General features: G+C 39.9%; 2 protein-coding genes across 4 annotated transcripts; one reads left to right on the forward strand and one right to left on the reverse strand.

Annotated features, from left to right (window-relative positions):
- Nucleotides 1-1,897: 1,897 nt before the first annotated feature.
- LOC133105543 (uncharacterized) lies at nt 1,898-5,455 on the reverse strand. 2 transcript variants are annotated; one of them, XM_061215713.1, is made up of 3 exons: nt 5,320-5,455; nt 3,570-3,695; nt 1,898-3,452 (listed from the first exon to the last, which is right to left on the reverse strand). In XM_061215713.1, exons 1-3 carry the CDS (start codon nt 5,320-5,322, stop codon nt 2,967-2,969), a joined length of 615 nt encoding a protein of 204 aa, XP_061071697.1. In that variant the 5' UTR covers nt 5,323-5,455; the 3' UTR covers nt 1,898-2,966. The 2 variants fall into 2 exon arrangements, with proteins under 2 accessions (XP_061071697.1, XP_061071695.1); XM_061215711.1 differs by having other exon boundaries at nt 3,570-3,698.
- LOC133105542 (protein mono-ADP-ribosyltransferase PARP8-like) lies at nt 4,576-26,803 on the forward strand. Of its 2 annotated transcripts, XM_061215709.1 has the most exons (26): nt 4,576-4,811; nt 5,372-5,426; nt 7,674-7,711; nt 8,450-8,539; nt 8,869-8,939; nt 9,566-9,634; nt 10,684-10,778; nt 12,472-12,532; nt 13,903-13,993; nt 14,371-14,437; nt 14,672-14,800; nt 15,779-16,199; nt 16,590-16,643; nt 16,725-16,820; nt 18,476-18,568; nt 19,533-19,658; nt 20,007-20,072; nt 20,504-20,571; nt 21,209-21,257; nt 21,407-21,519; nt 21,742-21,814; nt 23,911-23,980; nt 24,107-24,180; nt 24,414-24,483; nt 24,577-24,661; nt 25,080-26,803. In XM_061215709.1, exons 1-26 carry the CDS (start codon nt 4,700-4,702, stop codon nt 25,180-25,182), a joined length of 2,439 nt encoding a protein of 812 aa, XP_061071693.1. In that variant the 5' UTR covers nt 4,576-4,699; the 3' UTR covers nt 25,183-26,803. The 2 variants fall into 2 exon arrangements, with proteins under 2 accessions (XP_061071693.1, XP_061071694.1); XM_061215710.1 differs by lacking the exons at nt 23,911-23,980; nt 24,107-24,180.
- Nucleotides 26,804-27,621: the final 818 nt, after the last annotated feature.

Consider the following 27,621-nt stretch of genomic DNA (forward strand, 5'->3'; position numbering starts at 1 on the left):
TGACTGACGTCACGTCTGGTGGTAGAGCAATCCTACTGGCTACGACGTCTGTCACTCAACCAGTATATTTCAATACCTTGACAGTAACTACTGTCAATCTACTGTCACTGCCCTCAAGTGGTTTGGAGAAAATAACCATGATAAACCAACCCAAAATGGAGTTAAATGAACTGTCCACAAATGTGGACACCATGCACTTTTGCCACTCTGTAAGCCTGCAGCATCTGCTGTGCTCTTACTGGCGAATTGTATAACTTGTCACTGTCCCTAGATGGGTGGGAATTTGTGAGCAGCTATAGTTGTGGTGGGGTGGAAGAAAGTTAAGATGTTGTTCAGGGGTAATAGGGTAGTGAAGAATGTAGGCTTGGGTGGTGAGAGGTGAATAAGAAGATATAACATTTTTGTACTGACTGCATAATGAACCCAACACATGATTCTAAATTTCACAGTGAGGCTGGTAGCTTTTGGTGAGGTCAACTGCCAGCTTCTCAAATGACATTTCCCATCAACAGCATTATACATTGTTAATGCAAATATCTAATCAGGTGAACATGTTGCAGCAAATCAATGCATAAAAGCACATGGTGAAGAGGTTCAGTTGACGAAATATTCAGAATGGGGAAGAAAATAATCTAAGTCACCTTGGACCATGGAATCATTGATGATGACAGACAAGGCTTGTTTGAGTATCTCTGAAACCACTGATCTCCTGGGATGTCCATGCACAGCCATCTCAAGCCTTAAGGAAGACAACAGTAACTCAAACAACAACACATTACAACAGTGATACATAGATGAGCATCTCTGAACACAGAACGTGCTATAGCAGCAGAAGACTAATACATCTAAAAAAAGAAATGTAATGCCCAATAAAGTGGTCACTCATGCAAAACAAACAGGTAACCGATATCCGACTATCAATTAGTTTGTATAGTCACAAAACCCTAACCGGTATTTCAAAATGAAGCATCCAGCTTGGTTCTTGGACAAGGCAAAGGGCAAAGGGCAAACAGAGCAATTGAAATGCACTGAGTCATGTAGTCGCCTACTTTTGACAGTGATCTATCTGCTGCTTGTGTAACAGAGTTTAAAATGTAGGTTATTTTTATGTGAATTTTACTTGAATTGAGCAACCCCCAGCCAGTATTTGTTGTTTTGGAGCCCTCTTGTAAGGTTTTGGTTCACTGCACACTTGATGTCCCCCTTGTGTTGCCATATCCCTGCAGCAGATTCAAGTCTCTCTGCTGAGGGTTTGCCAGTGCAGTGACCATTTAACCTTTAAACACTGTTCGTTGCTACCCCCCTTAATTTACTGTTCGCGGTCAAATTTGACCGGTCTGTTTTAACATAAAAGCCAATAAACATCACCAGACACTGAAATGATGTGTCTCAAAGAACATTTATTGTAAAAAATCTAAAATCTTATCAGAACACCAACATCTAATTATCAGAACATGAGGATTGACATGAGCACATCAGAACATTTATTGTAAAAAAAACTATCAGAACATCAACACCTTATTATCAGACCATGAATATGAATTCTGTCTGTGTGTGTGTGTGTGTGTGTGTGTGTGTGTGTGCGTGCGTGCACGTTTGTGTTGATTCACGCACATGAGTGGCAACATGCGGTCAGATTGGAGTGTCCCTTGCAAACATAGGCTTTGCATTTGTGGCATGTAAGGCTGGTTTTTACATCTCTGGGGACCAGTGGAGGCTCCTCCATAGAGGTGGAGGAGGCCTGGCCTCCCCAATAATTTGAGAGAAGAGAGAGATTTAAAAAAAACAATAAATATATTTATTTTATTTATTTATTTTAACAAAAAACATATTTTTTATTTTTTATATTCATATTATTTTAGTTTTGTTCATAAATCTAAATTTTCCCATGGCTAAAACCCAATATTGCAATTGTAAAGCAACAGGCCAGATTTCCCTATCAGTTTGTATTAAGGGAGGCCAGGCCAGGCCAGGCCTCCCCTAGGAAATGAGATTCTCATAGAAGTCAATGTAATGCATTTTTTTTCATGCCAATATGTGATTGGCCAGATCGCTGAAAATGGGTGGGCAACGGAGGCCTGGCCTCACCATGCATTGTGTCCAGGGCTGAAAGATTGACATTTTGTTCGTCCAATCACATGCTACTGGTTCATTTGGAATCAACTATCCTTTCCTTTCCTATTCAACACAGAAGCCATTTTGAGAATTCGCTAGTCACTTCAGTCAAACAAACACTCGCCATAGTGGCTACGAGTGTCCTATCAACTTGTGCTTTTCAGGGAATTTAGCGAACACCCCTGGCTATCATCCCTGGAGTTTATAGCTCATTTGGCCAAACACTTTTGCTTAAAACTACCTCGGAAGTCGGCGAGATTCTAGCGCAATTTGAGCTCTTGGGCTGGAGATATGCAGATTCCAGATACTAGGGAGTGAGAATGACATTCAATAGGTCATGTTAGACACCATTTGGGATTTATTGAACAGTTTTATTTTTAATGTAGTCCATTTCGTTTTATTACAAGTCAATTTAATAATCTTCCATATCAAATTACCGAATTGTTGCTCTGTGAGGAAATTCACTCTAAATACGAATAGAGTGCTGCCCTCTAGTGGATAACGTTAACGTTAGATAAAGCCAACTGGAACCATATTTTTACATATTTTATATTAAATATATTGAATAAAACTACATATGATAAAGAAAGTGTTATCTTATCTTTTTTATATGCTAAACTTGATTAAATTGGTGATTACCTGTTGAAGCTGTAGAAGAATGAAAAATGTAAGCTAAACAAAATTGTTTTTAACTACATAATAAAAATTCCTGCCTTTTACACGTGTTCACTTGGCATTTATATTACATCCAAATGTCATTTCTCAGCTTAATTATCAGGCAGGCTCATAGACTTACAGCAATGTCATTTCTTCAGGAAGGCACAAGGCTAAGCTCTGCACAATGAATTTCATCAGCCAGAACTTTCTGACTGTAGCTTACACTCCAAATAGTATGCCTTTGGCCAGCACAAAGACAGATAAGAGAACAGGGAACATTCCATCGCGAGTGAAGTGAGCAAGCGGAAAAAAATGGCCTCCTCAATTCTGGAAGTCACCAGCCTCCACTGCTGGGGACACAGAGCATGCACCTCTTCCTTTTCTGTCCCCGTGCTTGGTGAGTGGGACGTGACAGAGGAGTGGCTGGGCCCTGCACACTCCTCACCAGACTGGCAGAGGCTGGTGTGCGGGGAAGGTGCTGGCGCTGTTGTATCAGAGGAATAACCAAAGCTTTCCCAAGCTCTGCCAGGAAGAGTCTCCTCTTGAAGGGTTTCCCCCGATTCCAGGCTGGGTGCCGTCCACACCACATATGCATTATATGCAGACACATCCAGGATGTTGTGGAACACAGCCACGGGCCAACGGGCTGACTTGAGTTTGCAAGTGTAGGTACCAGTAAGCTGCAATAAAATGAAATGAGATTGGACAATTAGTTAATCTGTTTTACACAAAAATGCAATGTTTTACAGAAATATCCAGGAAAATAAAAATGAAGATGAAAAAGTACTTTACTGTACCTTATCAAGGCAGTCAACACCCCCTTTGTTTCTGTTGTAGTCCAGGATGATGTGTGGCTTCCTGTGCCCATCGGTGCTGACGGTGGCATCTCTGTGTAGTGTGCTCATCAAGATGACATTTCTGTCCTTCTTGGGAACATATGACACAAGAGTGTGTGTGTGGGTTCCCATAATTTACACTCAACTGTTTTGTAGAAGGTATGGTTCATGTGGTGGATGGGCACATCCGAGAAAGAGGTGGGTTCCCATAATTTACATAAAATTGATTTGTCTGGAAGGTGTGGTTCACATGGGGGGAGGGGCACATAAGTGCGAGAAAGAGGTTGCTTCCCATAATTTACTTTAAATTGTTTTGTGGAAGGTGTGGTTCATGTGGGGGATGGGCACACAAGCACATGGAAGTTGTATGAGTGTGTGTATGGGGATGTCTTCCATCTGCTGGATGAAAATTATAGTCTTACCCATTCATTTCCTATGGCGGTCACTTTTGACCAGGAACCCCACAGGTGTGACAAAGTTGAATAAAGCACTCAAGATTTTATGAAAGTGGCCACAGTTTAATTTATATGTCTAAATGCCTATTCTGAAGGATAACATAAGGTCTTGAGACAATCAGATTAAAAATGCTATATTTATGGTTTAGGGAAGTTGCAAATCGGTCAGATTTGACCGGAACAGTGTTTAAGGGTTAAGAAGGCACTTATATGTTTTGTTTGTCTTCTTCAGACCAGAAACGGTCAAAAAGGCAGTTCCTGAATTTCCTGTCTCTAACTGACTGTTACACTTGTTTTTGTTATTGCAGTTTGCCATCTGAGTGGTATCCTGTACGATGATGCAGGTCCATTGCATTGTCATTGAATTGTAAAGTCAGTCAGTTTCCGTATGATTTAGCTATTTAGGCTTCAAGACTTGGTTTTGTTTTTAAAGCTAAAATGCTGCTTTCGCTTTCGAAATTATGAGCGAAGGTAGGATGTCGTCACTTCCGGTACAACGTGGTCTAGTGAGGTGCGAAGCTGTGGAGTCTCATTATTATATTGGTGGCTAGTTCGAGGAGATGCTATAGAAATAAGAACCAACACGATCCTCCAGAAACACCTGGGATTGCAGCACAATAAGCCACATACAGACACATGATATGCTCGTTGTATTTTATGGGGATGTGTTCAAGACGAGAGAGAATACAAAAAGATGTCGATATCGTTATCCAAAGGTGCGAGGCAGAGCAAGATTGCCTCTTTTCTGGTGAGTTTTCAGACTCATGAACTAGGTTTTTTATTGGAATGCAGATAGCCTGCTGAGTTCGTTATCTATCTATCTAGCTAGCTAGATACATGAGCATACACATAGCTAACCTCGATACCTTTTCATGCTCTCCTGAGCTGCCTTTATTCAGCTAACTTAGTGCTAGTTAACTGTTCGTGTTAGTCTGCTCGCTCGTTAGTTAACCAAGTGTTTTAACGTTATTAGATTAAATATGTAAAAGTTAATTGTATGCCACAAGTATGTACAAATAGGTACTTGGCTAGTAGACAACTTGCTTAACTAAGTTTGCTATAACATTAGCTGTCTAAAATATTGTGCTAGTCAATACATGGTTAACTTTGCTAACCTTATCTAGTAACTTGGTTAACGTTAGGCGACAGACAAAATCGCAGCTGAGGTTGCCGTGGAAACCGCACCCGTTGAAAATGGACTTTCCCTACGGTTAATGTGTTTCACCATTTTGTAACTTAAATAGGATAACACTCACCATTACAGTGAAACGTACACCATGGTTAATCCTTGTTAATTTCTTGTTTCAGACTTCCGATTTACAGACGCCACGTTCACGTTTACATTTTCAAATGGATCTAAAAGGTAATTCTGTAGCAAATTTAGGGAGCTGGCTAGGTTTGCTCTACATTGGATTTGTTTATGTTATGCATGTTATGTTTCCTTTTTGTAGCATGAGAGTAGAGTATGAAACTGTTTTTTTGGGTGCTTTTTCAGAGTGTGTGTTTTTGAGGGTAGTGTTCTTTTATTGTGCTGTAATTTCAGAAACGGTTTTGATTAATTTGCAAAACCGATTACATTGTCCTGAGAATTTGAAATCAAGTTAGTAACTCATTTCCAGTGTACTGGAACCGAACGATCACCACCCTGTCGTAAATATATTATTCATCACATTATATTACATTACATTACTTTAATGACATTTGGCAGACACTCTTATCCAGAGCGACGTACAACAAAGTGCAAACCCATAACCAGGGATAAGTGCGCTGAAAGACCCTAGAGGCAAGTACAATTTCAACTGCTACCTGCACAACAAAAATAAGGACCAGGGCCTATTTGAAAATTTTTTTAAATTTTGGCTTCAGTGTGGTATGCCCTAGGGAAATGGAGAGGTAATGGCAGGGATGAATATAATTTCAGTCTTACCTGGGTTGAGCTTTAGATGGTGGTTGTCCATCCAGCTCTGGATGTCACTCAGATGTCACATTATTCCAGTATGCAGTGCAGTCCGTATGTGTTCTTTTGGCTCTGTAGTCCAGCACATGTGATTTGAAATTAAGCTATGAATGTGAGGTTAAAGTGCAGATTATCCGCTAGATTGATCATCACCCAATATGGATGTAAACACCCTCAAATTAAAAGGGACAGCCAGCGCTGACTTTTAATGGTTCAACATCCTGGACTACAGAGCCCATCTTACATTTAGTTTGCGTTATATATGTAACCTGAAGGCCCTGCCTGCTCCGGTGCCATTGTCTAAATGTGTTCATAATGTTGGAAGAGATAGATACAAATACACACTGATAAGTAAGCATAGGTTTATTTTAAATAAAACTGATGACAGCCTACACGTACTTCAGTATCCCTACCAATCCATTTAAACTTTGATGGAAAGAAGCTAAATTGCTAACCGCATAATTGTTTTGGGAATAAGTGCTTCACAGCTTTCCCTGGTGTGATATCTAGAGGGCTTCATGAAGTTGACCTTTAGAATATGGTTGTGAAATGGAAATCTCCAGCCATCAACATTTTTAAAAAATCCCGTGTGACTCATAGAAATAATACTAGTCTGTGAAGGAAATACCATTCATATCTGCTCATAGCTGCACCAATCAGATATAGGCTAATACTTAAAATCTAATGAAAAGTGTAAAAATGATCTCTATTTAAGACTCACTTCTACACAAAAAGCTCTATCAGAGTTCTTCAAGGTACTTTGATACTTGCCCAGTTTTCACATAACAGTACATTTGATGGAGCTGTGTCAGAACATAGATCACATGGGCACACGCTGCTCATGTTATGACAGACTTTTTACACTGTTCTCTGCTGAATGCAGCATTCAGGTACCCTCTGTTTTAGCTAAGCTTTGACTGGCTGAACTACATCACATTCCAAGAGTGACTTTGTAGGCATCAGGAGTGATTTCCATTTTTGGACTGTGGTAACTTCAGTTTACCACAGTCTGCCATGGAAACATCTTCCAGAGATTACTTGAATTAATGTTTAATTAATAGCAGTTTTGGCTTGTGTGTTGTGTCTTGAATGTATTGTCTGAATAGTGGTGTGCATTTCATTATGTGGTTCCCATGAATGGTGTTAGGGCGACCTGTAGCGTAATGGTTAAGGTAAATGACTGGGACACGCAAGGTCGGTGGTTTTAATCCCGGTGTAACCGCAATAAGATCTGCACAGCTTTGGGCCCTTGAGCAAGGCCCTTAACCCTGCATTGCTCCAGGGGCGGATTGTCTCCTGCTTAGGCCAATTAACTGTTCGTCACTCTGGTTAGCATGTTTGTGTGTCCTCAAATTTGTACATATTAGCAATGTATTCATAGTTGCTACTAAAATAAATGATGTCAAACAGTTTGCTACTGGTATGATTTTTCTGTGGTTAATTTCATTTGGCTGAGCAGTTTTCATGTTGATTTGGGGTTGTGCTTTATTTAGCTAGAGCCATTAACTGTTTTAACAATATTTATTTTATGCTGCATTATCATTGCACAGGATATTTGCAGTCCATGTACTGCCTTTGAATGTCTTTGACAGTGGCTGTTTCATGATATTTTAAGACCAAAGCAAAATACTAAATCATGTTTCATTCCCACAGGGTTTCATATTCTGTGCATGTTTCTGAAGATTACCCAGGTAGGTAATAACGTCCACCAACTTAGTTTATATATTTATTGTTTGCAAGGCGGCCTGTAGCGTAGTGTTTAAGGTACACGACTGGGGCATCACTGGGACCCGCAAGGTCGGTGGTTTGAATCTCGGTGTAGCCACAATAAGATCCACACAGCCGTTGGGCCCTTGAGGCCCTTAACCTTGTATTGCTCCAGGGGTGGATTGCCTCCTGCTTAGTCTAATCAACTGTACGTCGCTCTGGATAATGTAATTACAGTATGTGAGTATTGAGAACCATTAGCGCATATTTCTAGTGAGGAGTATTGCCGTCTCTTCTCTTTGGATGAGGTGTTCCTTTATGAAGCCTTTCTCTGAGAACTGGAGTGTCAAGATGGATTCATGCATTTACTGATGTCTGCTTCTCTCAGACAAACTAGCAATCAGGAGCTGATGACAGTAAAATAAAAAGGCTTTTTTGATGCAGCAAGTGGAAATGGTTGATATAGGAAGGCCTGCGAGAAGTTTATAACAGAGGATGGTGTTATCTTTGGCTAGATGTTGGCAGCATGCTATTTTTGTAATAAATCTAAATTCTCTCATTGATCCTGCTGTACTCAGTTCTGATTTTGTTTCTGTAAATCTATTTGTCCATAGTTGGGCATCTATGGCTGTATCTGTTTAAGGTAGTATGGCAAATTGCAGTTTTTGTTCAACCAATGAAATGAAAAATAAAAAAATGTAAAAATACATTTTTCCCCCCAGATAATACCTGTGTGTCTAATTCTGAAAACATTGATGATGTTTTGGTTACGAGGGATCCTATTCCTGTAATTTTCCACAGAATAACAACAGGTAAGTTGGTACATTATCTCCATGAAAAGGTGAGAGTTGCCTTTGAACCCGAGACCATTTTTAATGTTGTTAAAAATTTACATGGTCTATTATTATTAATTATTATAATTATAATAATAATAATAATAATTATTATTATTATTATGGATGTGTGAACCTAAGACCATGCTACTATAAATAAATATAATGAGGAATAAAGAAGAAAGTGCGGGAGGGAAAGTTTGAGGCTTTGGGTGTATTCAGATGTTCTGTTCCCTTTCAGATCCCTTATTTTAATCACTGAGTCTGATTCTTGCCTCATTGTGCTTTGTTCTATGAATTCTGAACAGAAGTTAGAATCAACAGCAATGCCACAAGCTGCCTGCCTTTCAAATCAAAACTTGAGATTGACAAAAACCAGGTAATGTGTCTTGGAACTTTGATATCAGAGAAATCTGATATTTCCTTGAAGTTATAAGGATTGTTTGTATATATCACAGCACAATTACAGTGTCATTGTTTTTGTAGTAAGTCAACATTAGCAGCAACTAGGCATTTCAGTAATATGAGTTTGTAACTTTAAAATGGCTATTCTTAATGTTAAAAAAAAAAAAAAAACATAACTGTAGGTAATACTTCAGAAATCTAAATATTGACAATGAAACCCAGTCAGAAGCTGGCTATAAGTAATTTCACAGTATAAAACATAGCTTGGGTTTCTCAAGTTAAGATTTCATACCACACAATTAAAGAAAAAGTGTAACAGGTAACATATCAAAACTTCACACATTTGAAAAAGTGTAACAGGTAACATATCAAAACTTCACACATTTGTCTACTGTAATTTCTGCTCATCGTGTTAAATTGACCCAAATTGGTATATGTTTGTCTGTCTATAGGAAGTTACTTTAATTTAGAAATTTGGTCTAAGAATTTTGCATCTGAGAAATAAGCGATGAAGAAAGTAGTGCAGTCTAAATTGCTGCTGCTCTGGCCAAATTTCATCCCAGTGGTGGGTGTAGCTAATTCCTTTCTTGTGTCATTCAGTTCCATAGTAACGTGGAGGAGGATTCTGAAGGAGAAGATGATTCTGATGGGTACTACTATGGGGGTCAGGTGAGTTGGTGGGCTGGGGTTTATCACTAGCATTAGCACTAGCACTGCATTTCTGTACCAATGAAAACAGAATTGCAAATGTGTGAGATTTGTGATTCATTCTGCTGCTTCAGAGATCCCCCCTCTATTGAATATATCTACGTAGTTGAGGCAAGTCTCTCTGTGGCTCTGGATTCCATTGTTTAATTGATGGACAATCAAGCCAATGATATCCTTGGTTTTAACCAAATAGCGTGCATATGATTGGGTGTGGCGAAGGCGGTTAGTCTAGACAGAGGAAAAGGTTGGCCAATTGTATAAACAATTGTACACTTGTAACCAATAAAGGTTATCTTGTAAAGAAAGCAGTGCCCATTTAGACTGCTGTGCATGTATTTCACTGTCTGTCAGTTCTCACTCTGGAAGGGAAGGGTTGCATTTGAGCAATGGGAGAGGAAATGAGTCAAAAGTAAAATGGTTTTCGGGAGGCTGTTGGACTCGAAAGGAGTGCAACCTGTTCATTTATCACCGTCACTGTAGCCTGGGTTTTCCGTTATGAAAATGACTGCCAACTAAACAGCACTGTCTTCAATGCCTGATATCACCGTGTTCTCGGAAAATGACAACAATAAATATATATTCATGAAAGCGGATGGATAATTTCCTAGTTTTATACAGAGAGCAGTATGATGCCTGTGTGATTCCTCTTTAGGATGCCATTTGAGTTCAGAAGTACAGAACCTGTGTGTATCCTTCATGTTGTGGTTTCCCATACGTATGCTTGGATTTCAGTGTTGATTGTACTCTTAAAGGGTTCTGATTTTCTGCATGTTTACACTAGGACTCGTAACTATACTGTCCTCTCAGGTCCTCTTTGCACTTGTTCTTGTGTTTAATTTGCACTTTGTTGTACGTCGCTCTGGATAAGAGCGTCTGCTAAATGCCATGTAATGTAATGTAATATCAATATGTTCTATAAAAAATCCCTCCCATAGAGTATGTAGTGTGGAAATGGCTGTGTTACCGGAGGAGTACAGAGCCTGGCGTCTGATCCCAGGTGCCTCTTACAGGTGAACTATGCGGGAGAGCTTTGCAAACACCCTCAGCTGGAGTCTGACCTGGCTGCCGTGAGGGCGCTATACGGACCCAACGCTGTATCTCTCAGGTAACGCACAAAACATCTCATTTACTCTCTTCACTGTCCATCCAGCGATTTGGACAGGCGTGTACTTGGGCTGTTATCTGGATTTCTTCACTGTTTTAGAGTGCAGCAGCACACGTCATCTCAGGCCAAGTGATTCCATACATACAGCCCAGGAGGTTTATGACACATTGAGTGAAGGTACCATTGGACCTGGGATATGAGTCGGCTGGAATGTTAAGAACACTTGTTAGGATGGTGGTAGAAGCTCTGTGAGAGGTGGTGCCATTAAAGCTGTACTTTGTGAAGAGTAATGGTGATTGTAGTATCCTTCATGTTGTGGTTTCCCGTACGTATGCTTGGATTTCAATGTTTTTAAAGCAGACCCAAAATCAGATTTCATCTTATACTGTACTGTCACTTTGTGCAGTAACATTGGTAGGTTTCAGATTTTGTCTGTTGATTTGTTCTTCAGCCAAATGAATTGTTTGCTTAAGTGTGACTTTTCTTCATGTAAGCTTCATGTTAAATTCCTTCAAATTAATTTATTTGTAGTTGTTGCTCTGTCATATCTTCATGATGTACAATATTACTGTTGTAGAATTAAGTCAAACTAAGTTGGAAGAGAGAGGGGGAAGAAGGGATGTAGATTGGGAGATGGAGAAAGAGAACACAGTCTCTGTTTCTCTGTGCCGTGGTGCTGTTGAATAGCCCTGCGCCTCTCTCTGCGCCTCTCTCTGCGCCTCTCTCTGCGCCTCTCTCTGCGCCTCTCTCTGCGCCTCTCTCTGGCTCCCGGCCGTGTGAGGTGATTACTTTTTATTATTTATTTTGTGTTGGTGTGGGCACTCTCATGTTTAGTGTTTTGTTGCTTATCCTTTGCATGCAGTGGACATGAGCAGTTGCTGGGTGTGTTCCTGGTGATGCTCTGCCAGGCCTGTATTACACATTACACTTAGCTCATGCATGTTACAGGGGCTAGTCCCCTTAAGTTTTCTCTTGAGCGTATGAAAGGCATGCGCAGTTGGGGTCAGATATTTATTAAAAAAATAGACATTGCTTGAAGTGTATAATTTGAAAAGAATGGGCTGCATCATACAACAATTTCTTTGAGTGTTGTGCTTTTCTGTGCTTGCGAGGAAAGTTCATGAAGGATTACACTTTTTGGGCACAGGAGCTGTACATTTCAGCTCTTTGTTGTCAGTGTGGTATATGTGAAGTGTTCTCCTGTGGCGGGGGTAATTATCACCACTAATCAGGCTGCAAGTCAGTGGAAACGGCTATCCTCTGACTCTTAACTTTGTCCTGATGGCCCTTTTCATTGTTAATTCATTTACACCAAATGGCGTATAGCTTCTGCAGTACGAGCTGCTGGTCTGCGATTAGCCATGCCTGTAGTGTGATCTCAAAGAGCTTCCTGAACTAGCCCCTGGAACATAATGCACATGCAGCCCTCAGCTTATCTATTTTATGATGTTGATAATGTGGATGACATCAGAGATGCATAGCAGAAAGTTATAGGATAAATGTAAAATTATTTTCACGATGCAATATATTGTATATTTAAGAATTCATAATGATTATTTGCTAAAATGCCATGTTTTTTTTGTTTTTGTTTTTTTTTTAAACATGGAAAACCATTGAGTCAGTTGTACTACATGCTGTAGCAGAACTATGTGGCCTGTACCATACATTTACATGTAAAATCTTCTATTTCTAGGGAATATGATGCAATTGATGATGTTGACATAGATTTACGTATTGATGTCAGTTTCCTAGATGTAAGTATGCATAAAATTGTATGTGTGTGTGTGTGTGTCTGTATGTATGTATGTATGTCTGTGTGTGTGTATATGTATATGTGTGTATGTATGTGTAAGAACCCCCCAAATACACCAAAAGGCGGAAGTATCTGAGAGTGAAGGAAACCCGTGTAGTCTGACCAATGCTACTGGAACAGGGTTAATTTTGTTCTCGTTTATCTGACTCCAAAAGATAATCTGACTCCAAAAGATAAGTTCAACTGCTCCTCTGTTCTAACAGTTCAGCAAAACGAACTGCAAATGTCTGCCAATAGTGTGGGTCTATACGATCGCTATCTATCTATGTAGTCACAGACGTGCCTGTAGCCTGTATAGCCTACAATGATACTGATGTATCTTGTGGCAGCACTGGTGAGTGACTACGGGGTGCAGGTGTCCTAGGTTGCCTATGTCTATTAGGACTTTAAACTGCTGAGTGTGCAGTGGTGTGAGTCAAGAGGATGCAGGTTCATATTAATACAATTTATTCAACAATGTGCATTGTAGAAATAGAATGACAATGTGTTATAAGAATTACAAGATGTAATACGAATGGCTATACGCAAATGGTGCACAGGAAGTCGTATTAGCGAGTGTCCTCGACCCATTCCACGTTTCCCTCTATATACCCAAGGTTTACAGGAAAAACAACAAATCATCAAATAAAGAGTCACAAGAAGGCGGCAACAACAATGTTCCTGCTGATGTTATCGCTAACATCTCTTTATGTCTATATTATGTCTAACAAACCTGGTTAGCCTTTGTAGCACAGCTGGATGCTGACTCACAGGTAACTTGCATTTCCTGTGGTTTATTCCTACAAGATCTTTATTCAGCAGCCAGTGTACCACACCACCAATGACACCAAACTTTTTCCCACAACATTAGCTATTTAAAGACACCAAAAACTGTATGTGGAAAACCCATGGTTTATACAGTGCTATTTCAACTCATCAGTTCTGGCAGCATTCCGCTGAGGTGGCAGAATTGCGCAGAGGCAGCACAATGATGGGAGCAAATAGTCCTGTATTGAGGGAGCAATAGTCCTGTATTGACAAGCACCGTCTCTTCACCAAAGCTTGCCTTTGGGGGTCTGCAGAGAGGCACACTTATGTAAAATGCCCTACATATGTGTGTGTGTGTGTGTATGTATGTATGTATGGGTGTACTGTATGTATAAAAATAATATAAGAACAAAATGTATTCCATATATAACAAACCTAGCACTGTTACTCTTTGTTACTTGCTTTGAATAATGTTTTTAATGTAATATTTCCAATAATTTCATGTCTTTATAGTACAGACACTATAGTAGTGTCAGATTGTAGAACTGTGGTCTCCTCTCGTAGGAGGACATTGCCTGTGCCTGGGATCTGATCCGCAGAGAGGCACTGATCATTCGGCTGCATTGCTCCCTCTCACAGTACCTGAACGGGCCAGGTCAGAGCATGAAGCCTGGAACCTGAACATTTGCTCGAGCACTTGCATTTTACACTGGTTGTTGTCTTGGTTAGTGGTATGGAGGCAGTCTAAAAGCATTTTTATAAAGTGATACAAACCATTGGTATGTTGATGACGTGATGCTTTGTTGTTTATATAGCTGCACCAAGGGAAAATGACACATTTCTGTACAAATTCAGCCTGCTGTTACCTCCTTTGTTGTTTATATAGCTGCACCAAAGGAAAATGACACATTTCTGTCCTGCTGTTACCTCCTTACCTTCTCTTTTCTGCCATTTTTACATGTCTTTGCCAATGCTGTGGATTTGCATTTTATTTATTTATATGAAGGTGAATACGAAATTTGTATTTTTCAGAACCGACAGTTGATGTGTTCCAAGAGTCGACAAAGGAAAGGTTTGGAATTAGACATCAGCTGAAACAGTAAGTTTGTTAAAATGACACGCAAGCAGAATTGGCCTTTTAATCACAAGTCTGATCTGAAACTTTGATTAAGTTCCCCCTCAACATATTTAGAGCACAACTTTCGATGTCACACTGAAAAAATATCAGCATGTGTTGATAAACAGACTAGAGTATGGAAATCCAAAACCTGATTTCTAAATATGTCTTTATTAAAAGGTCAGGGCTTATTTATTGATTTGTTCTTCCTCTCAGAATAATGCAGACATTTGTCAGACAGCAGTGCAAGTATCACTGTGAAGAAAAACTGAACTGCTCAGTCAGCAAAAAGCTGTCCGATAAGACGGTGAAATCACCACTGCACATCTTTTCAACCCTGCGCAGGTAAAGTGGTTAAATATGATCTATAGAGTGCAGCTTTCTCTTTTACTGTAATGATGAATCACTCATGTCATGTCATCAGAAAGTTTAATTTTCATGTCACCATAATTTGTATAAATGCCCTTTGCTTACTTCATTTTTGCACTTTAAAATGGGTCATTGAACTCATCTGTGCTGTATCTTAGGGACTGAACCACAAAACCTTTTCATAAAAAATGTTACTTCCTCCTACAATCCTTAACACAAGGTGTACTCCCTGTAATGGAGAAACCAGGATGTTTACCAGTCGCATGAGTTTGTATGTCAGTTGTGACCTGGTTTCCAGGCATGCTTACAACTGAATAGACAGTGGAAGCGAACATTTTGAGTTCCTTTATCATTTAGTGACCATTGGGTAGTCTTTAGTGGGGGGAGTACTACAAATGATTGAAAGCTGCAAGGGATGCAAGTTCTTTTTGATGAGAGACATCATCATCATCACCTTCTTCTCCTTCTTCTCCCCCCCCTCTTCCTCCTCTACCTTGTTATTATTTTATGTATGTTTGTATTGATTTTATCTGCGAGAACTCAAAAATCAGATGGTTGTTTTATACTGTATTCCGGTGCTTTCTCAAACATGCATTAATCATTTGTGAAAGGATGTATGCAGGTCCAGATCCAATACTGCTCTACGATAGACACTGTGGCAGTTTTGTTGATTATAATGATTTAGACAGCAGTAAAGGTCAGGTTTTGTAAATTAAATCAATATTCCAGGGACTGAAGGATTGCTCAGGTGGTCTGTAGTTGCTTCTAAGTGCAGTGATGCACCGGCAGACCGTGTATTGGAGTCCTGTGGAGGGCCCCCTTGTGGTTCAGTGTAGGACTGCCTCTGTTGGGGAATGAAGTAAATGCATGGATAAAAAGTTTTCATTTGGGAGCTCAAAGACTGACAGTCTGCAAGTACGCATTAATGTTGTTTCCTAAACACTGTGATGGTAGGTCACCCAGCTACCCCCCTTATGGATATGGAAAGGCTAATAAGAAGCTGAAGTCTGAAGCGGACGCAGTGTCAGAGTCAGAGTCAGAGGCAGAGCTGCTACACACAACCCAGGACGGCTGTGCCGGCAGGCCCCACAGAGCCCTGGAGCTGCAGAGTGAGCTGAGCCCGTCCGTCAGGCCCAGAGCGCTGTCCGAGTCCTGCCCCACCGCGGGGGAGACGGAGGACTGCGCCTCCCTGCGGCCCCACAGCTTCCTGGACCAGCTCCAGGAGCCCTGGGAACAGGACGCCAGCGGCCTCCTCTGGGGCACCGAGGAGCAGGACCTCCAGCACCACAGGCTGGGCAGGCCGGAGCCGGGCCCAGGGCCGGAGGGCCGGAGGCTCTCTCTGACCTCAGGACTCCTGGGCGTGCTCTCTGCAGCGGTGAGAACAGTACACAGCACTCTCACCACTGAGGGCAGGAAGACTGCAGAAATATCAGGGCATTCCACATATGTGCTGTACACAGTATACTTTCTGAGCATGTAGGGGGCCAAATGGTTTTAAAGCAGTTAAAATACAAAGTGCATTCTGAAATGAAAATGCTATGTAATAAAATGTTCAGATAAAACTGATAATAAAAGGTTAAGTGTTAAAGGAATATATTGTCACATTGTTATTGCGATCTGATGGAATTAATGGAGAGCTTTGTAAAAGGGCTTGATGACCAACTGGCTCATAGTCATCCTATTTGTTTAAGATAATACATGCTATAAATGGAAATTTTATAATATGGTGTAAATGATAATGCTGTTTTCCTGTTTATGTCAATAGCCAAACTATGGTGCAAAATCAATACCAGTGAGAGACCAAGGCTTCCTTGTCCAGGTGAGCTTTTGTTTTTGCTTTGTCTGCTCTCATCTGTGGAACTGTGTTTTTGTATTATTTAAATGTGTTGCTTGTTTGCAGACCATGAAATATGCAGAGCAGAGGATCCCGGTTCTTAGTGAGTACTGCGTGGTCTGTGATGAAGCTCACATCTTTCTGAATGGGCCGATGCTTCGAGTAAGTTCTCCAGCTCTTCAGCCACAAGCTTATTTTCTCCAGTCATATCTACAGTACTGTGCAAAAGTCAAGAGATCAGTTTTAAGCATATTTAACAGAAAATGACAGAAAAGCCTCCACATGTACATAAATCAAATATCCATATTTGTCCACTCTTTCTTTTGCGCACCATACTACCCCTTAAGTCATCCATCCTTCCCATCAAAACGCTGTATCCAAAAGTGTCAATGATGTTATATTGGCCTTTGCCTTCAAAAGCGACATTCAGACAATAAGCTACCCACACACTTAGCTGCCTTGCGGATTTCTTTGTCATGTGCATGTAAAATGACTAAAGGAGATCTTTCTGCTAAGATTAGATATACAATGATTCAGCTGCATAAGGGTGGTTCAAAGTAAAATAAGGGCAAAAATAGGAGTTTCAAGAGTTCAATTGATTGTTGCAACATAGTGAAAATGGAACTCCAAAACCCCACCAAAACTATCACCATCATAAATTGCTTTGAAATGTTCACTTAAGTATGTGATTGTTTTAATGTGATTTGGTTTTGATTGATGGCATGAAAGCTGAATACAGTGAAACCCCGCAGTAACGTGAATTCGTCCACCATTTCCGTTTCACTAAAATATTCTTCAAGAAATTATAACTGCAGGTATTATGCAGTTCATTATTATGACAAAGACCCCCTCGTTCAGGGGTTTTACTGTACTAACCATGTCATGCAATACCCTCTGGATAATGTTTGATTAACCAAAAAAAAGAAAAAGTTAAGAAAAAAAAAAACTCAAAGCATGTCTCCCGAAAAAAAAATGGAAACAGTAAGGCAAAGTGTGGATACCCTAAATGATTTGATATCGGAAAAAGCAGAAAAGGCAAGGTGATTCCAAGCTTTTCAGTGGGCGTGTACCATTTGCCATACTGTTTGGAATATACATGTTAATTTGTGTGTTTTATAACTGTGATGTGACTGTGTTTCCAGTGATGTGACTGTGGTCCCTGTGATGTTACTGTGGTTCCTGTGATGTGACTGTGATGTTACTGTGGTTCCAGTGATGTGACTGTGGTGTGACTGTGGTCCCTGTGATGTGACTGTGGACACTGTGATGTGACTGTGGTCCCTGTGGTGTGACTGTGGACACTGTGATGTGACTGGTTCCTGTGATGGGACTGTGGTGACTGGTTCCTGTGATGGGACTGTGCTCCCTGTGATGGGACTGTGGTTCCTTTGTTGTGACTGTGGTGACTGTGATGTTACTGTGGTTCCTGTGATGTGACTGTGGTTCCAGTGATGTGACTGTGGTCCCTGTGATGTTACTGTGGTTCCTGTGGTGTGACTGTGGTCCCTGTGATGTGACTGTGGTCCCTGTGATGTGACTGTGGACACTGTGATGTGACTGTGGTCCCTGTGGTGTGACTGTGGACACTGTGATGTGACTGGTCCCTGTGATGGGACTGTGGTGACTGGTTCCTGTGATGGGACTGTGCTCCCTGTGATGGGACTGTGGTTCCTGTGTTGTGACTGTGATGTTACTGTGGTTCCTGTGATGTGACTGTGGTCCCTGTGATGTGACTGGTTCCTGTGATGTGACTGTGGTCCCTATGATGGGACTTTGTTGACTGTGGTTCTGTGCAGTGATGATCTTTCTCCTTGCAGCCCACAGTTTGTGAACGTGAGTTGTGCGTGTTTGCCTTCCAAACGCTGGGAGTCATGAATAAAGCAGCAGATGAAATTGCCACAGGAGCTCAGGTAACACTGTCCAAAGTGTACTGTATACGCATCTTAGTGCTGCTTCCAGTTTTATATTCACTGGGTTCTCTTCTGGTGCTCAAATACCAAGCAATCAAACCAGTTTCATACAGTTAAATATGTATGCACTACTGAGTATTTATTTTAATTTTAAAAAATTTTAATACCGCAACACGCAAATGTATGAACAAACCGCTTACCTAGGCAAACTAAACATCCTGATACACAAGTTAATATCGCAGCAAGACAACAATTAAGGTTTACAAGGAGGTAGGGAGGGACAGGGAGAGGTACAGCTTGAAGAGGTGTGTCTTCAGTTTGCGCTTGCAGATGGAAAGAGATTCTACTGTTCTGACCTCAACGGGGAGTTTGTTCCATGGCCCAAGTCACTTGGATCACATTTCTTCCCCGTTCTGATATTTGGTCTGAAAAACAGCTGAACCTCTTGATTGCATCTGCATGCTTATAAGCATTTAGTTTCTGCCACATGATTGGCTTATTAAATATTTGCATCAACAAACTGGTGTCCAGGTCTACCTAATAAAGTGGTCACAGAGTGTATAACTGTGGGTTCTATTGGCACCCCTAACTGGCAATGCACAAAATAATTAATAATTCTGGAGCCCACTGTGCATTTTAAATGGTGGGCATTTATATAGTGCCTTTATCCAAAGAGCTGTACAATTGATGCTTCTCATTCACCCATTCATGCACGCATTCACACTCCAACGGCAATTGGCTGCCATGCAAGGCACCAACCAGCTCGTCAGGAACATTTAGGGGTTGGGTGTCTTGCTCAGGGACACTTCGACACACCCACGGCAGGATTGAACTGGAAACCCTCGAACTACCAGACAAATGCTCTTACCGACTGAGCCAATGCCGCCCCTATGTACTATGCATGTTGTTTTGTTTGTGTGCACATAGTGAATGGTGACTAATGCCTGGTTCTCCATTTCCCCAGGTTGTGGACTTATTGGTCTCCATGTGCCGATCTGCATTACAATCCCAAAGGAAGGATATCGTTTTTAGCCCTTATCCTTCAGTTGTTGACCCCAACAATCGTCATACACTGGCCTTCAATCCCAAGGTATATTTAACCTTTCCCACATTATTGATGGTGTATTTCTATTTGCTGTACTGCAAAGGACTGTAATAACTGATTTGGCACAAGAATAGCCTTTATACTTCTGCTTCTTTTTTTGCAATATTATGACCTCATAAAACTGTGGTACGGATTATTAAACATTACAGTATGAACTTCCATGGCATATGACAACTGTAAAGATGAAGACATTTGTGCCATTTTCTTTTGTAAACAAGTTTTTGAATGACTGTTAAAATATATATTTTTGTATGTATATTTTAAATGTACTCTTCTGATAACTGTTAATGTCTGTAAAGTCTGTAAATGTCTCTAAACTCTCATTATTTACAGATAAAGGACTATGATCGAGTTGAGAGAGCCCTTGGTAACATTACATCAATCAGAGAAATGACCCAGGTAAAAATAAGCTGTCTTGTTGCATTTGCGTATTCATGCCAATATTTCAGTAACGAGTACTCCCTTGTAAAAAGTGGTCATTTAATGCTTTATAGAATATATATCACAGATAAAATCTTAATCACTCATTCCACCTGGAAAGATGATGTACAGTATGAAGATTATCACTCATTTGATGGGTTTGACAGAACTCAGAAGTCATTCAGGTCATACTTTCATAGGTGTATTTCCCTATAGTAAGTAAACCGCTAGCACAGATCTGTATCTACTATTCAAAAAGAGCCCAGCCACACCATTGCATGCCTAGGCCTCTTGAAATAAAAAAAGAATTAAAGACAAATTTGAATTTGTTTAATTAAAATGATTGGAATAGGCCCGTGTAATGGATAAAGTTTGTTCAAGCAGTGCATGTCTATGTTGTCTCTTTACAGACACCGTGCTTGGAAATGAAGAAACAGTTGGACAAACGTGATCCACTAGCATATCCTCTACTGCAATGGTAATAGAGCTCTGATGCTGTAGTGTGTTGTTCCTCCTCAATTGTATATTAGAGAAATAAGAGAACCTTAAAGTAGTTTGCACATATTGCACAATCTTTATGTAATTCCCAAATGCAGTATTCACTGTTTTTATGGTTCCTATACTTATTCAATTAAATATAAATAATGTGTTCACATGTCCTTTAAGAGTATGCTCAAGTATGTCCGGCTATGAGTCGATCATCACTAAATAAAAAACACTCATTCTCATCCAGGTGCTCAAATACAGCCACATACCATTATCAAATGTGGATTGCTAGGCCTTTCAAATTTCTTCTTTAGTGTAGAAAACAGAGTAAATATGTTTCTCAACTGTATACAGTTGGCAAAAGAAGAAAAATATTTGCAAAATAATATTTTCTTTTTGTTATTTGAACTGCAGGATACAAATAGAGGGAGAAACGTCTGCAATACATTCACTTACAGGTTTTATGAAAAATAAAATGTACCGTGCACTTTAGAATCAGTGGTTGATATGTGTATTTACACTTCATGAGACTGATTTTCTGAATATCTTCACGACTGCATGGAGATTAGTCTCACTTGCTGCACAGCATCTGATAATGAGAGAACTAATGAATTGTATTCCTTTTCTAGGGTGATATCCAGCAACAGATCACACATAGTTAAACTCCCAGCAAGCAGAGTGAGTCACCTTCTATAACCCAGCCTTCCTAACTACTATATGTGTGGTAGATGGTCTATGCATCCCTCAAGATTCAGCCTGTTGCATTTGTAGGGGATGTTTACTGAAGCATGGAGGTCTTTTCTTACATGTTATTTTTGTTGTTGTAGCAACTGAAGTTCATGCGCACCCCTCACCAGTTCCTCCTCCTCTGCAGTCCTCCAGCCAAAGAGTCCAACTTCAGAGCTGCCAAAAGGCTTTATGGCAGCACCTTTGCTTTTCAGTGGGTCCCAGCACTTTTCAGAGTTCACAATGCACTAAAAATGAAGCTAGAATAATGACTTCTCTTATGACCATCTCTATGTCTGTATTTATTTGTTTAGGTCACTGCAGACAATAGTATATATTCAGTACTAAGATGTATTGCTATTAACTGTGTTGGAATTGGATGGTGTGATGGAATAAGATATAAAATGTGTTCTATCATAATTCTGTTCTTTTCCAGTGGGTCTCACATTGAGAATTGGCACTCCATCCTGAGGAATGGCTTGGTTGTTGCCTCGAAAACGAGGCTCCAGGTAAAGTTTGTTACCATTAAAACCGATAGCACAGGCTGCAGTTTTACTCTATATAGCTAAGGGAGTAATGTCGGTGTGTGTGTGTGTGTGTGTGTGTAGCCTGGTGTGTGTGCATGACGTGTCAAGATTTGTTGTCCACCAAACATCATATCCAAGTATATCCAAACAACTGGTGGTAGCTGGGGTGGTGGAGGTGTGCAGAAGCTGGGAGCAAGCAAATTTCATGCTCATTTCATAAGTAATAAACTATTTATTGCTTTATAACAATAAATTGAAGTGGCAAGCTAAGAAACTTTTACTTAATATACAGTCAGGTCCGTAAATATTGGGACATCGACACAATTTTCCTCTTTTTGGCTCTATACACCAACACAATGGATTTGAACTGAAACGAACAAGATGTGCTTTAACTGCAGACTTTCAGCTTTAATTTGAGGGTATGTACATCCAAATCAGGTGAACGGTGTAGGAATTACAACAGTTTCTGTATGTACCTCCCACTTTTTAAGGGACCAAAAGTAATGGGACAATTGGCTGCTCAGCTGTGTGTGTTATTCCCTCATTATCTCATTTACAAGGAGCAGATAAAAGGTCTAGAGTTAATTTCAAGTGTGCTATTTGCATTTGGAATCTGTTGCTGTCAACTCTCAATATGAGATCCAAAGAACTGTCACTATCAGTGAAGCAAGCCATCATTAGGCTGAAAAATCTAAACAAACCCATCAGAGGGATAGCAAAAACATTAGGTGTGGCCAAATAAACTGTTTGGAACATTCTTAAAAAGAAAGAACGCACCGGTGAGCTCAGCAACACCAAAAGACCCGGAAGACCACGGAAAACAACTGTGGTGGATGACAGAAGAATTCTTTCCCTGGTGAAGAAAAACCCCTTCACAACAGTTGGCCAGATCAAGAATACTCTCCAGGAGGTAGGTGTATGTGTGTCAAATGTGTGTTAAACCATTGGTGAGCCTCAAAAACAGGAAGACCAGATTAGTGTTTGCCAAACATCTAAAACAGCCTTTACAGTTCTGGAACAACATCCTATGGACAGGTGAGATAAAGATCAACTTGTACCAGAATGATGGGAAGAGAAGAGTATGGAGAAGGAAAGGAACTTCTCATGATCAAAAACATACCACCTCATCAGTGAAGCATGGTGGTGGTAGTGTCATGGCGTGGGCATGTGTGGCTGCCAATGGAACTGGTTCCCTTGTATTTATTGATGATGGGACTGCTGACAAAAGCAGCAGGATTAATTCTGAAGTGTTTCGGGCAATATTATCTGCTCATATTCAGCCGAATGCTTCAGAACTCATTGGACGGCGCTTCACAGTGCACATGGACAATGACCTGAAGCATACTGCGAAAGCAACCAAAGAGTTTTTTAAGGCAAAGAAGTGGAATGTTATGCAATGGCCAAGTCAATCACCTGACCTGAATCCGATTGAACATGCATTTCACTTGCTGAAGACAAAACTGAAGGGAAAATGCCCCAAGAACAAGCAGGAACTGAAGACAGTTGCAGTAGAATCCTGGCAGAGCATCACCAGGGATGAAACCCAGCGTCTGGTGATGTCTATGCGTTCCAGACTTCAGGCTGTAATTGACTGCAAAGGATTTGCAACCAAGTATTAAAAAGTGAAAGTTTGATTTATGATTGTTAGTTTGTCCCATTACTTTTGGTCCCTTAAAAAGTGGGAGGCACATACTACACCGTTCACCTGATTTGGATGTAAATACCCTCAAATTAAAGCTGAAAGTCTGCAGTTAAAGCACATCTTGTTAGTTTCATTTCAAATCCATTGTGGTGGTGTATAGAGCCAAAAAGATGAGAATTGTGTCGATGTCCCACTATTTATGGACCTGACTGTACATTCATTGTTAAGCTTTATTAATTTCAAGGTGGGTGCCATCTTACTTAGTATGACATCCATACTAGAGAGCGGGTTTAAAGAATAAATGTTCACATTTCAGTATCAATGAGTGGATCCTTTCATGTCTTTTATAATTGTGTTGAGCCTTTTTGGGCATTTGTTGGTCCTTTCATTTTGCCACGAGAAGGGGAGAGTAAATCTGATCACCTGTGTTGTTTAGCTCCATGGAGCTTCGTATGGGAATGGTATCTACGTCAGCCCAATGTCAAGCATTTCCTCTGGTTACTCAGGTAAGAACCAAATACTCTTGGGGAAACTTGAACTGACCTTTTTTTTTTAATTGAATGTCTGCAACTATAAATGGGCATTAATTGGATTGAAGACTCATTTTAATGCGTTGGTTTCTGTATTCACAGGGATAAATGACATATGGCTGAAAAGTGCACCAAAGGATGCAGCAGCAAATTACAAGACCGACACACATGTGCAGGTTTGAATGTGTGCATTGTCTTTGCATACTTCACTCTGTAGACAATGCAGCTCTATGGTACATTAATATATATTGATCTAATGTAATGATCTAATGGGGGAACTGACTGTTTGTTTGTTTATCCAAAGGGAGACTCACAGGTGTACATTAGGTATGGGATATTAGGTAGCTAGTTGATAATATGTAAATGAAGTAAAACTTTATCCTGTATACTTTTTACTCTTCTCTTACAGTCTCAGGGGAAGGGAGACCAGCCACTGTTTTTGCAAGACAGGAATCTGAAATGCATAGCCTTATGTGAAGGTACAGGAAATGTCTTTTCAGATTTGTTGGTTTGTTAACTTGGTCAGTTGTAAAGAATACTTTTCTTTTTCTTCCTTTTTTTCTTTTTTTTAGTTATCACTTCTCCTCAACTGAAGAAACATGGTGTAATCTGGGTTGTTCCAGACACAGACAATATCTGTACCAGGTTTTTCTTTGTGTGAGTAATGACTCTGGAATGATTTTCAGTTCTTATTGTCAAATTAAATTGAGGGAGCAGTGCCAGGACAATTTTACTGCATAAATATTCAAACATTTTTAAGTATGCTATTATTGAAATTGCATTGTTAATATGTTTTTGTAAATTTTTTATTTGTGACTAATATTAAGGAAAAAACATAAAAGCCAAATGCAGATTACTTTTGTTTAGTCACAAATTACTATTACTATTAGTCACGTATTACTATTTAGAATCTATATGCTCGATACATTGTGACATAATTTCTTTGTGTAGCACATACTACTGCTACAGTAACAAATATTAATATGCAATTTAGTAGATTTATGGCCTAATTGTGTATTTTCCTTGGAATTACAGCTACCTAATACAGTAATGAATAACACCACTCTTATTTCAGTTATGAGTATGGGCTGCGTGGTAATCCAAACGTCAATACGCAAGATGACAGTGTCAACAGGGAGATACTGCGTGTTATAGGGAACCAGACTGCCACTGGATGAGAATGATGAACATACCCTCTTCTTCGTCAAAGCTGGATTTTGAGCTAAAGAAGTAACAATAATCTGTGGTGGGTTTCCCGATGTTGTTTTTCAGGATTAATGACTGTGTTTTACAAAGTAATTGCGTGGGTTTCCCAAATGCAATCGTTAGACGAACTCTTGAGAGGAATTTAGCAAACGCTTTCCTGCTGAAGCATGCATCGTTTATAAAACCATGTCAAGTTTGCCCATCACTTGTTTTTAGCAAATAAACACTGAAAAATGAAGTGCATAATATACAGTGGTGTGAAAGTGTTTGCCCCCTTCCTGATTTCTTATTTTTTTGCATGTTTGTCACACTTAAATGTTTCAGATCAAACAAATTTCAATATTAGTCAAAGACAACACAAGTAAACACAAAATGCAGTTTTTAAATGAAGGTTTTTATTATTAAGAGAGAAAAAAAATCCAGACCTACATGGCCCTGTGTGAAAGTGATTGCCCCCTAAACCTAATAACTGGTTGGGCCACCCTTAGCAGCAACAACTGCAATCAAGCGTTTGCGATAACTTGCAATGAGTCTCTTACAGCGCTGTGGAGGAATTTTGGCCCACTCATCTTTGCAGAATTATTGTAATTCAGCCACATTGGAGGGTTTTCGAGCATGAACTGCCTTTTTAAGGTCATGCCACAGCATCTCAGTAGGATTCAGGTCAGGACTTTGACTAGGCCACTTGAAAGTCTTGTTTTTCTTCAGCCATTCAGAGGTGGACTTGCTGGTGTGTTTTGGATCATTGTCCTGCTGCAGAACCCAAGTTAGTTTCAGCTTGAGGTCACAAACAGATGGCCGGACATTCTCCTTCAGGATTTTTTGGAAGACAGCAGAATTCATGGGTCCATTTATCACAGCAAGTCTTCCAGGTCCTGAAGCAGCAAAACAGCCCCAGACCATCACACTACGATGTTCTTTTTCTGAAATGCAGTGTTACTTTTACACCAGATGTAATGGGACACACACACCTTCCAAAAAGTTCAACTTTTGTCTCGTCAGACCACAGAGTATTTTCCCAAAAGTCTTGGGGATCATCAAGATGTTTTCTGGCAAAATTGAGACAAGCCTTAATGTTCTTTTTGCTCAGCAGTGGTTTTCGTCTTGGAACTCTGCCATGCAGGCCATTTTTGCCCAGTCTCTTTCTTATGGTGGAGTCATGAACACTGACCTTAACTGAGGCAAGTGAGGCCTGCAGTTCTTTGGATGTTGTTGTGGGGTCTTTTGTGACCTCTTGGATGAGTCGTCGCTGCGCTCTTGGGGTAATTTTGGATAATGGCTCTCACTGTGGTTCACTGGAGTCCCAAAGCTTTAGAAATGGCTTTATAACCTTTTCCGGACTGATAGATCTCAATTACTTTCTTTCTCATTTGTTCCTGAATTTCTTTAGATCTTGGCATGATGTCAGGTTTTGAGGATCATTTGGTCTTCTTCACTTTGTCAGGCAGGTCCTATTTAAGTGATTTCTTGATTGAGAACAGGTATGGCAGTAATCAGGCCTGGGTGTGGCTAGAGAAATTGAACTCAGGATTAAACCACAGTTAAGTTATGTTTCACACAGAACCATGTAGGTTTTGATTTTTTTTCTCCCTTAATAATAAAAACCTTCATTTAAAAACTGCATTTTGTGTTTACTTGTGTTGTCTTTGACTAATATTTAAATTTATTTGATGATCTGAAACATTTAAGTGTGACACACATGCAAAAAAAGAAGAAATCAGGAAGGGGGCAAACACTTTTTCATACCACTGTATATAATATATTGTGCTATCATTAAACTATAATCATTTTGATTACAAGCGTCTTTTTGAACTGAATGAATACATATTGAGAAAAAATTCCTTGAATATTAGTAATTATGGACGTGTCCTGAAAATGGCCTACCCAAAGTTGACCTCGATTGCAGTACCTTTGCAAATGTTCTTTAGTAATGAAAAATAATTTGCATTTAATTGTACTAAAAATAGTGTGACCTAAATAGTGACTAAAAATGGTCAATGTGACCATATCATGTTTGATGTAATTTAATAGTCATTACAAATTATATTCAAATGCGGTATTTATTTCATGGGCATATATTTTAGATCATTACTAAATGTTCTCTCTATATAATGGACTGTTGTTGCTATTGTAGGCTGTGTAAACATGTATGGAAAGCACTGGTGTATTGTGTGTTCCGCCAGAGTTGGATGGCTTGGAGCGGAATCTTGGAGATTCTTTACTGCAAATGAGTCATCTAGACTGCTCATAACTTAAGTCAACTGAACACACCCTTCTGTTACGAATGTGTTTGGGAAACTCACAATCAGTTTTTACATAATATGAGGCATTTAAAGAGGTTTTCACAAATCTTTAACAAGAGCTACACTCTTTATAGCCCTGGTATGGTATTCCCACAAAAAAATACTTAT

This window comes from Conger conger, chromosome 12 (assembly GCF_963514075.1).
Source record: "Conger conger chromosome 12, fConCon1.1, whole genome shotgun sequence".
NCBI lineage: Eukaryota > Metazoa > Chordata > Actinopteri > Anguilliformes > Congridae > Conger > Conger conger.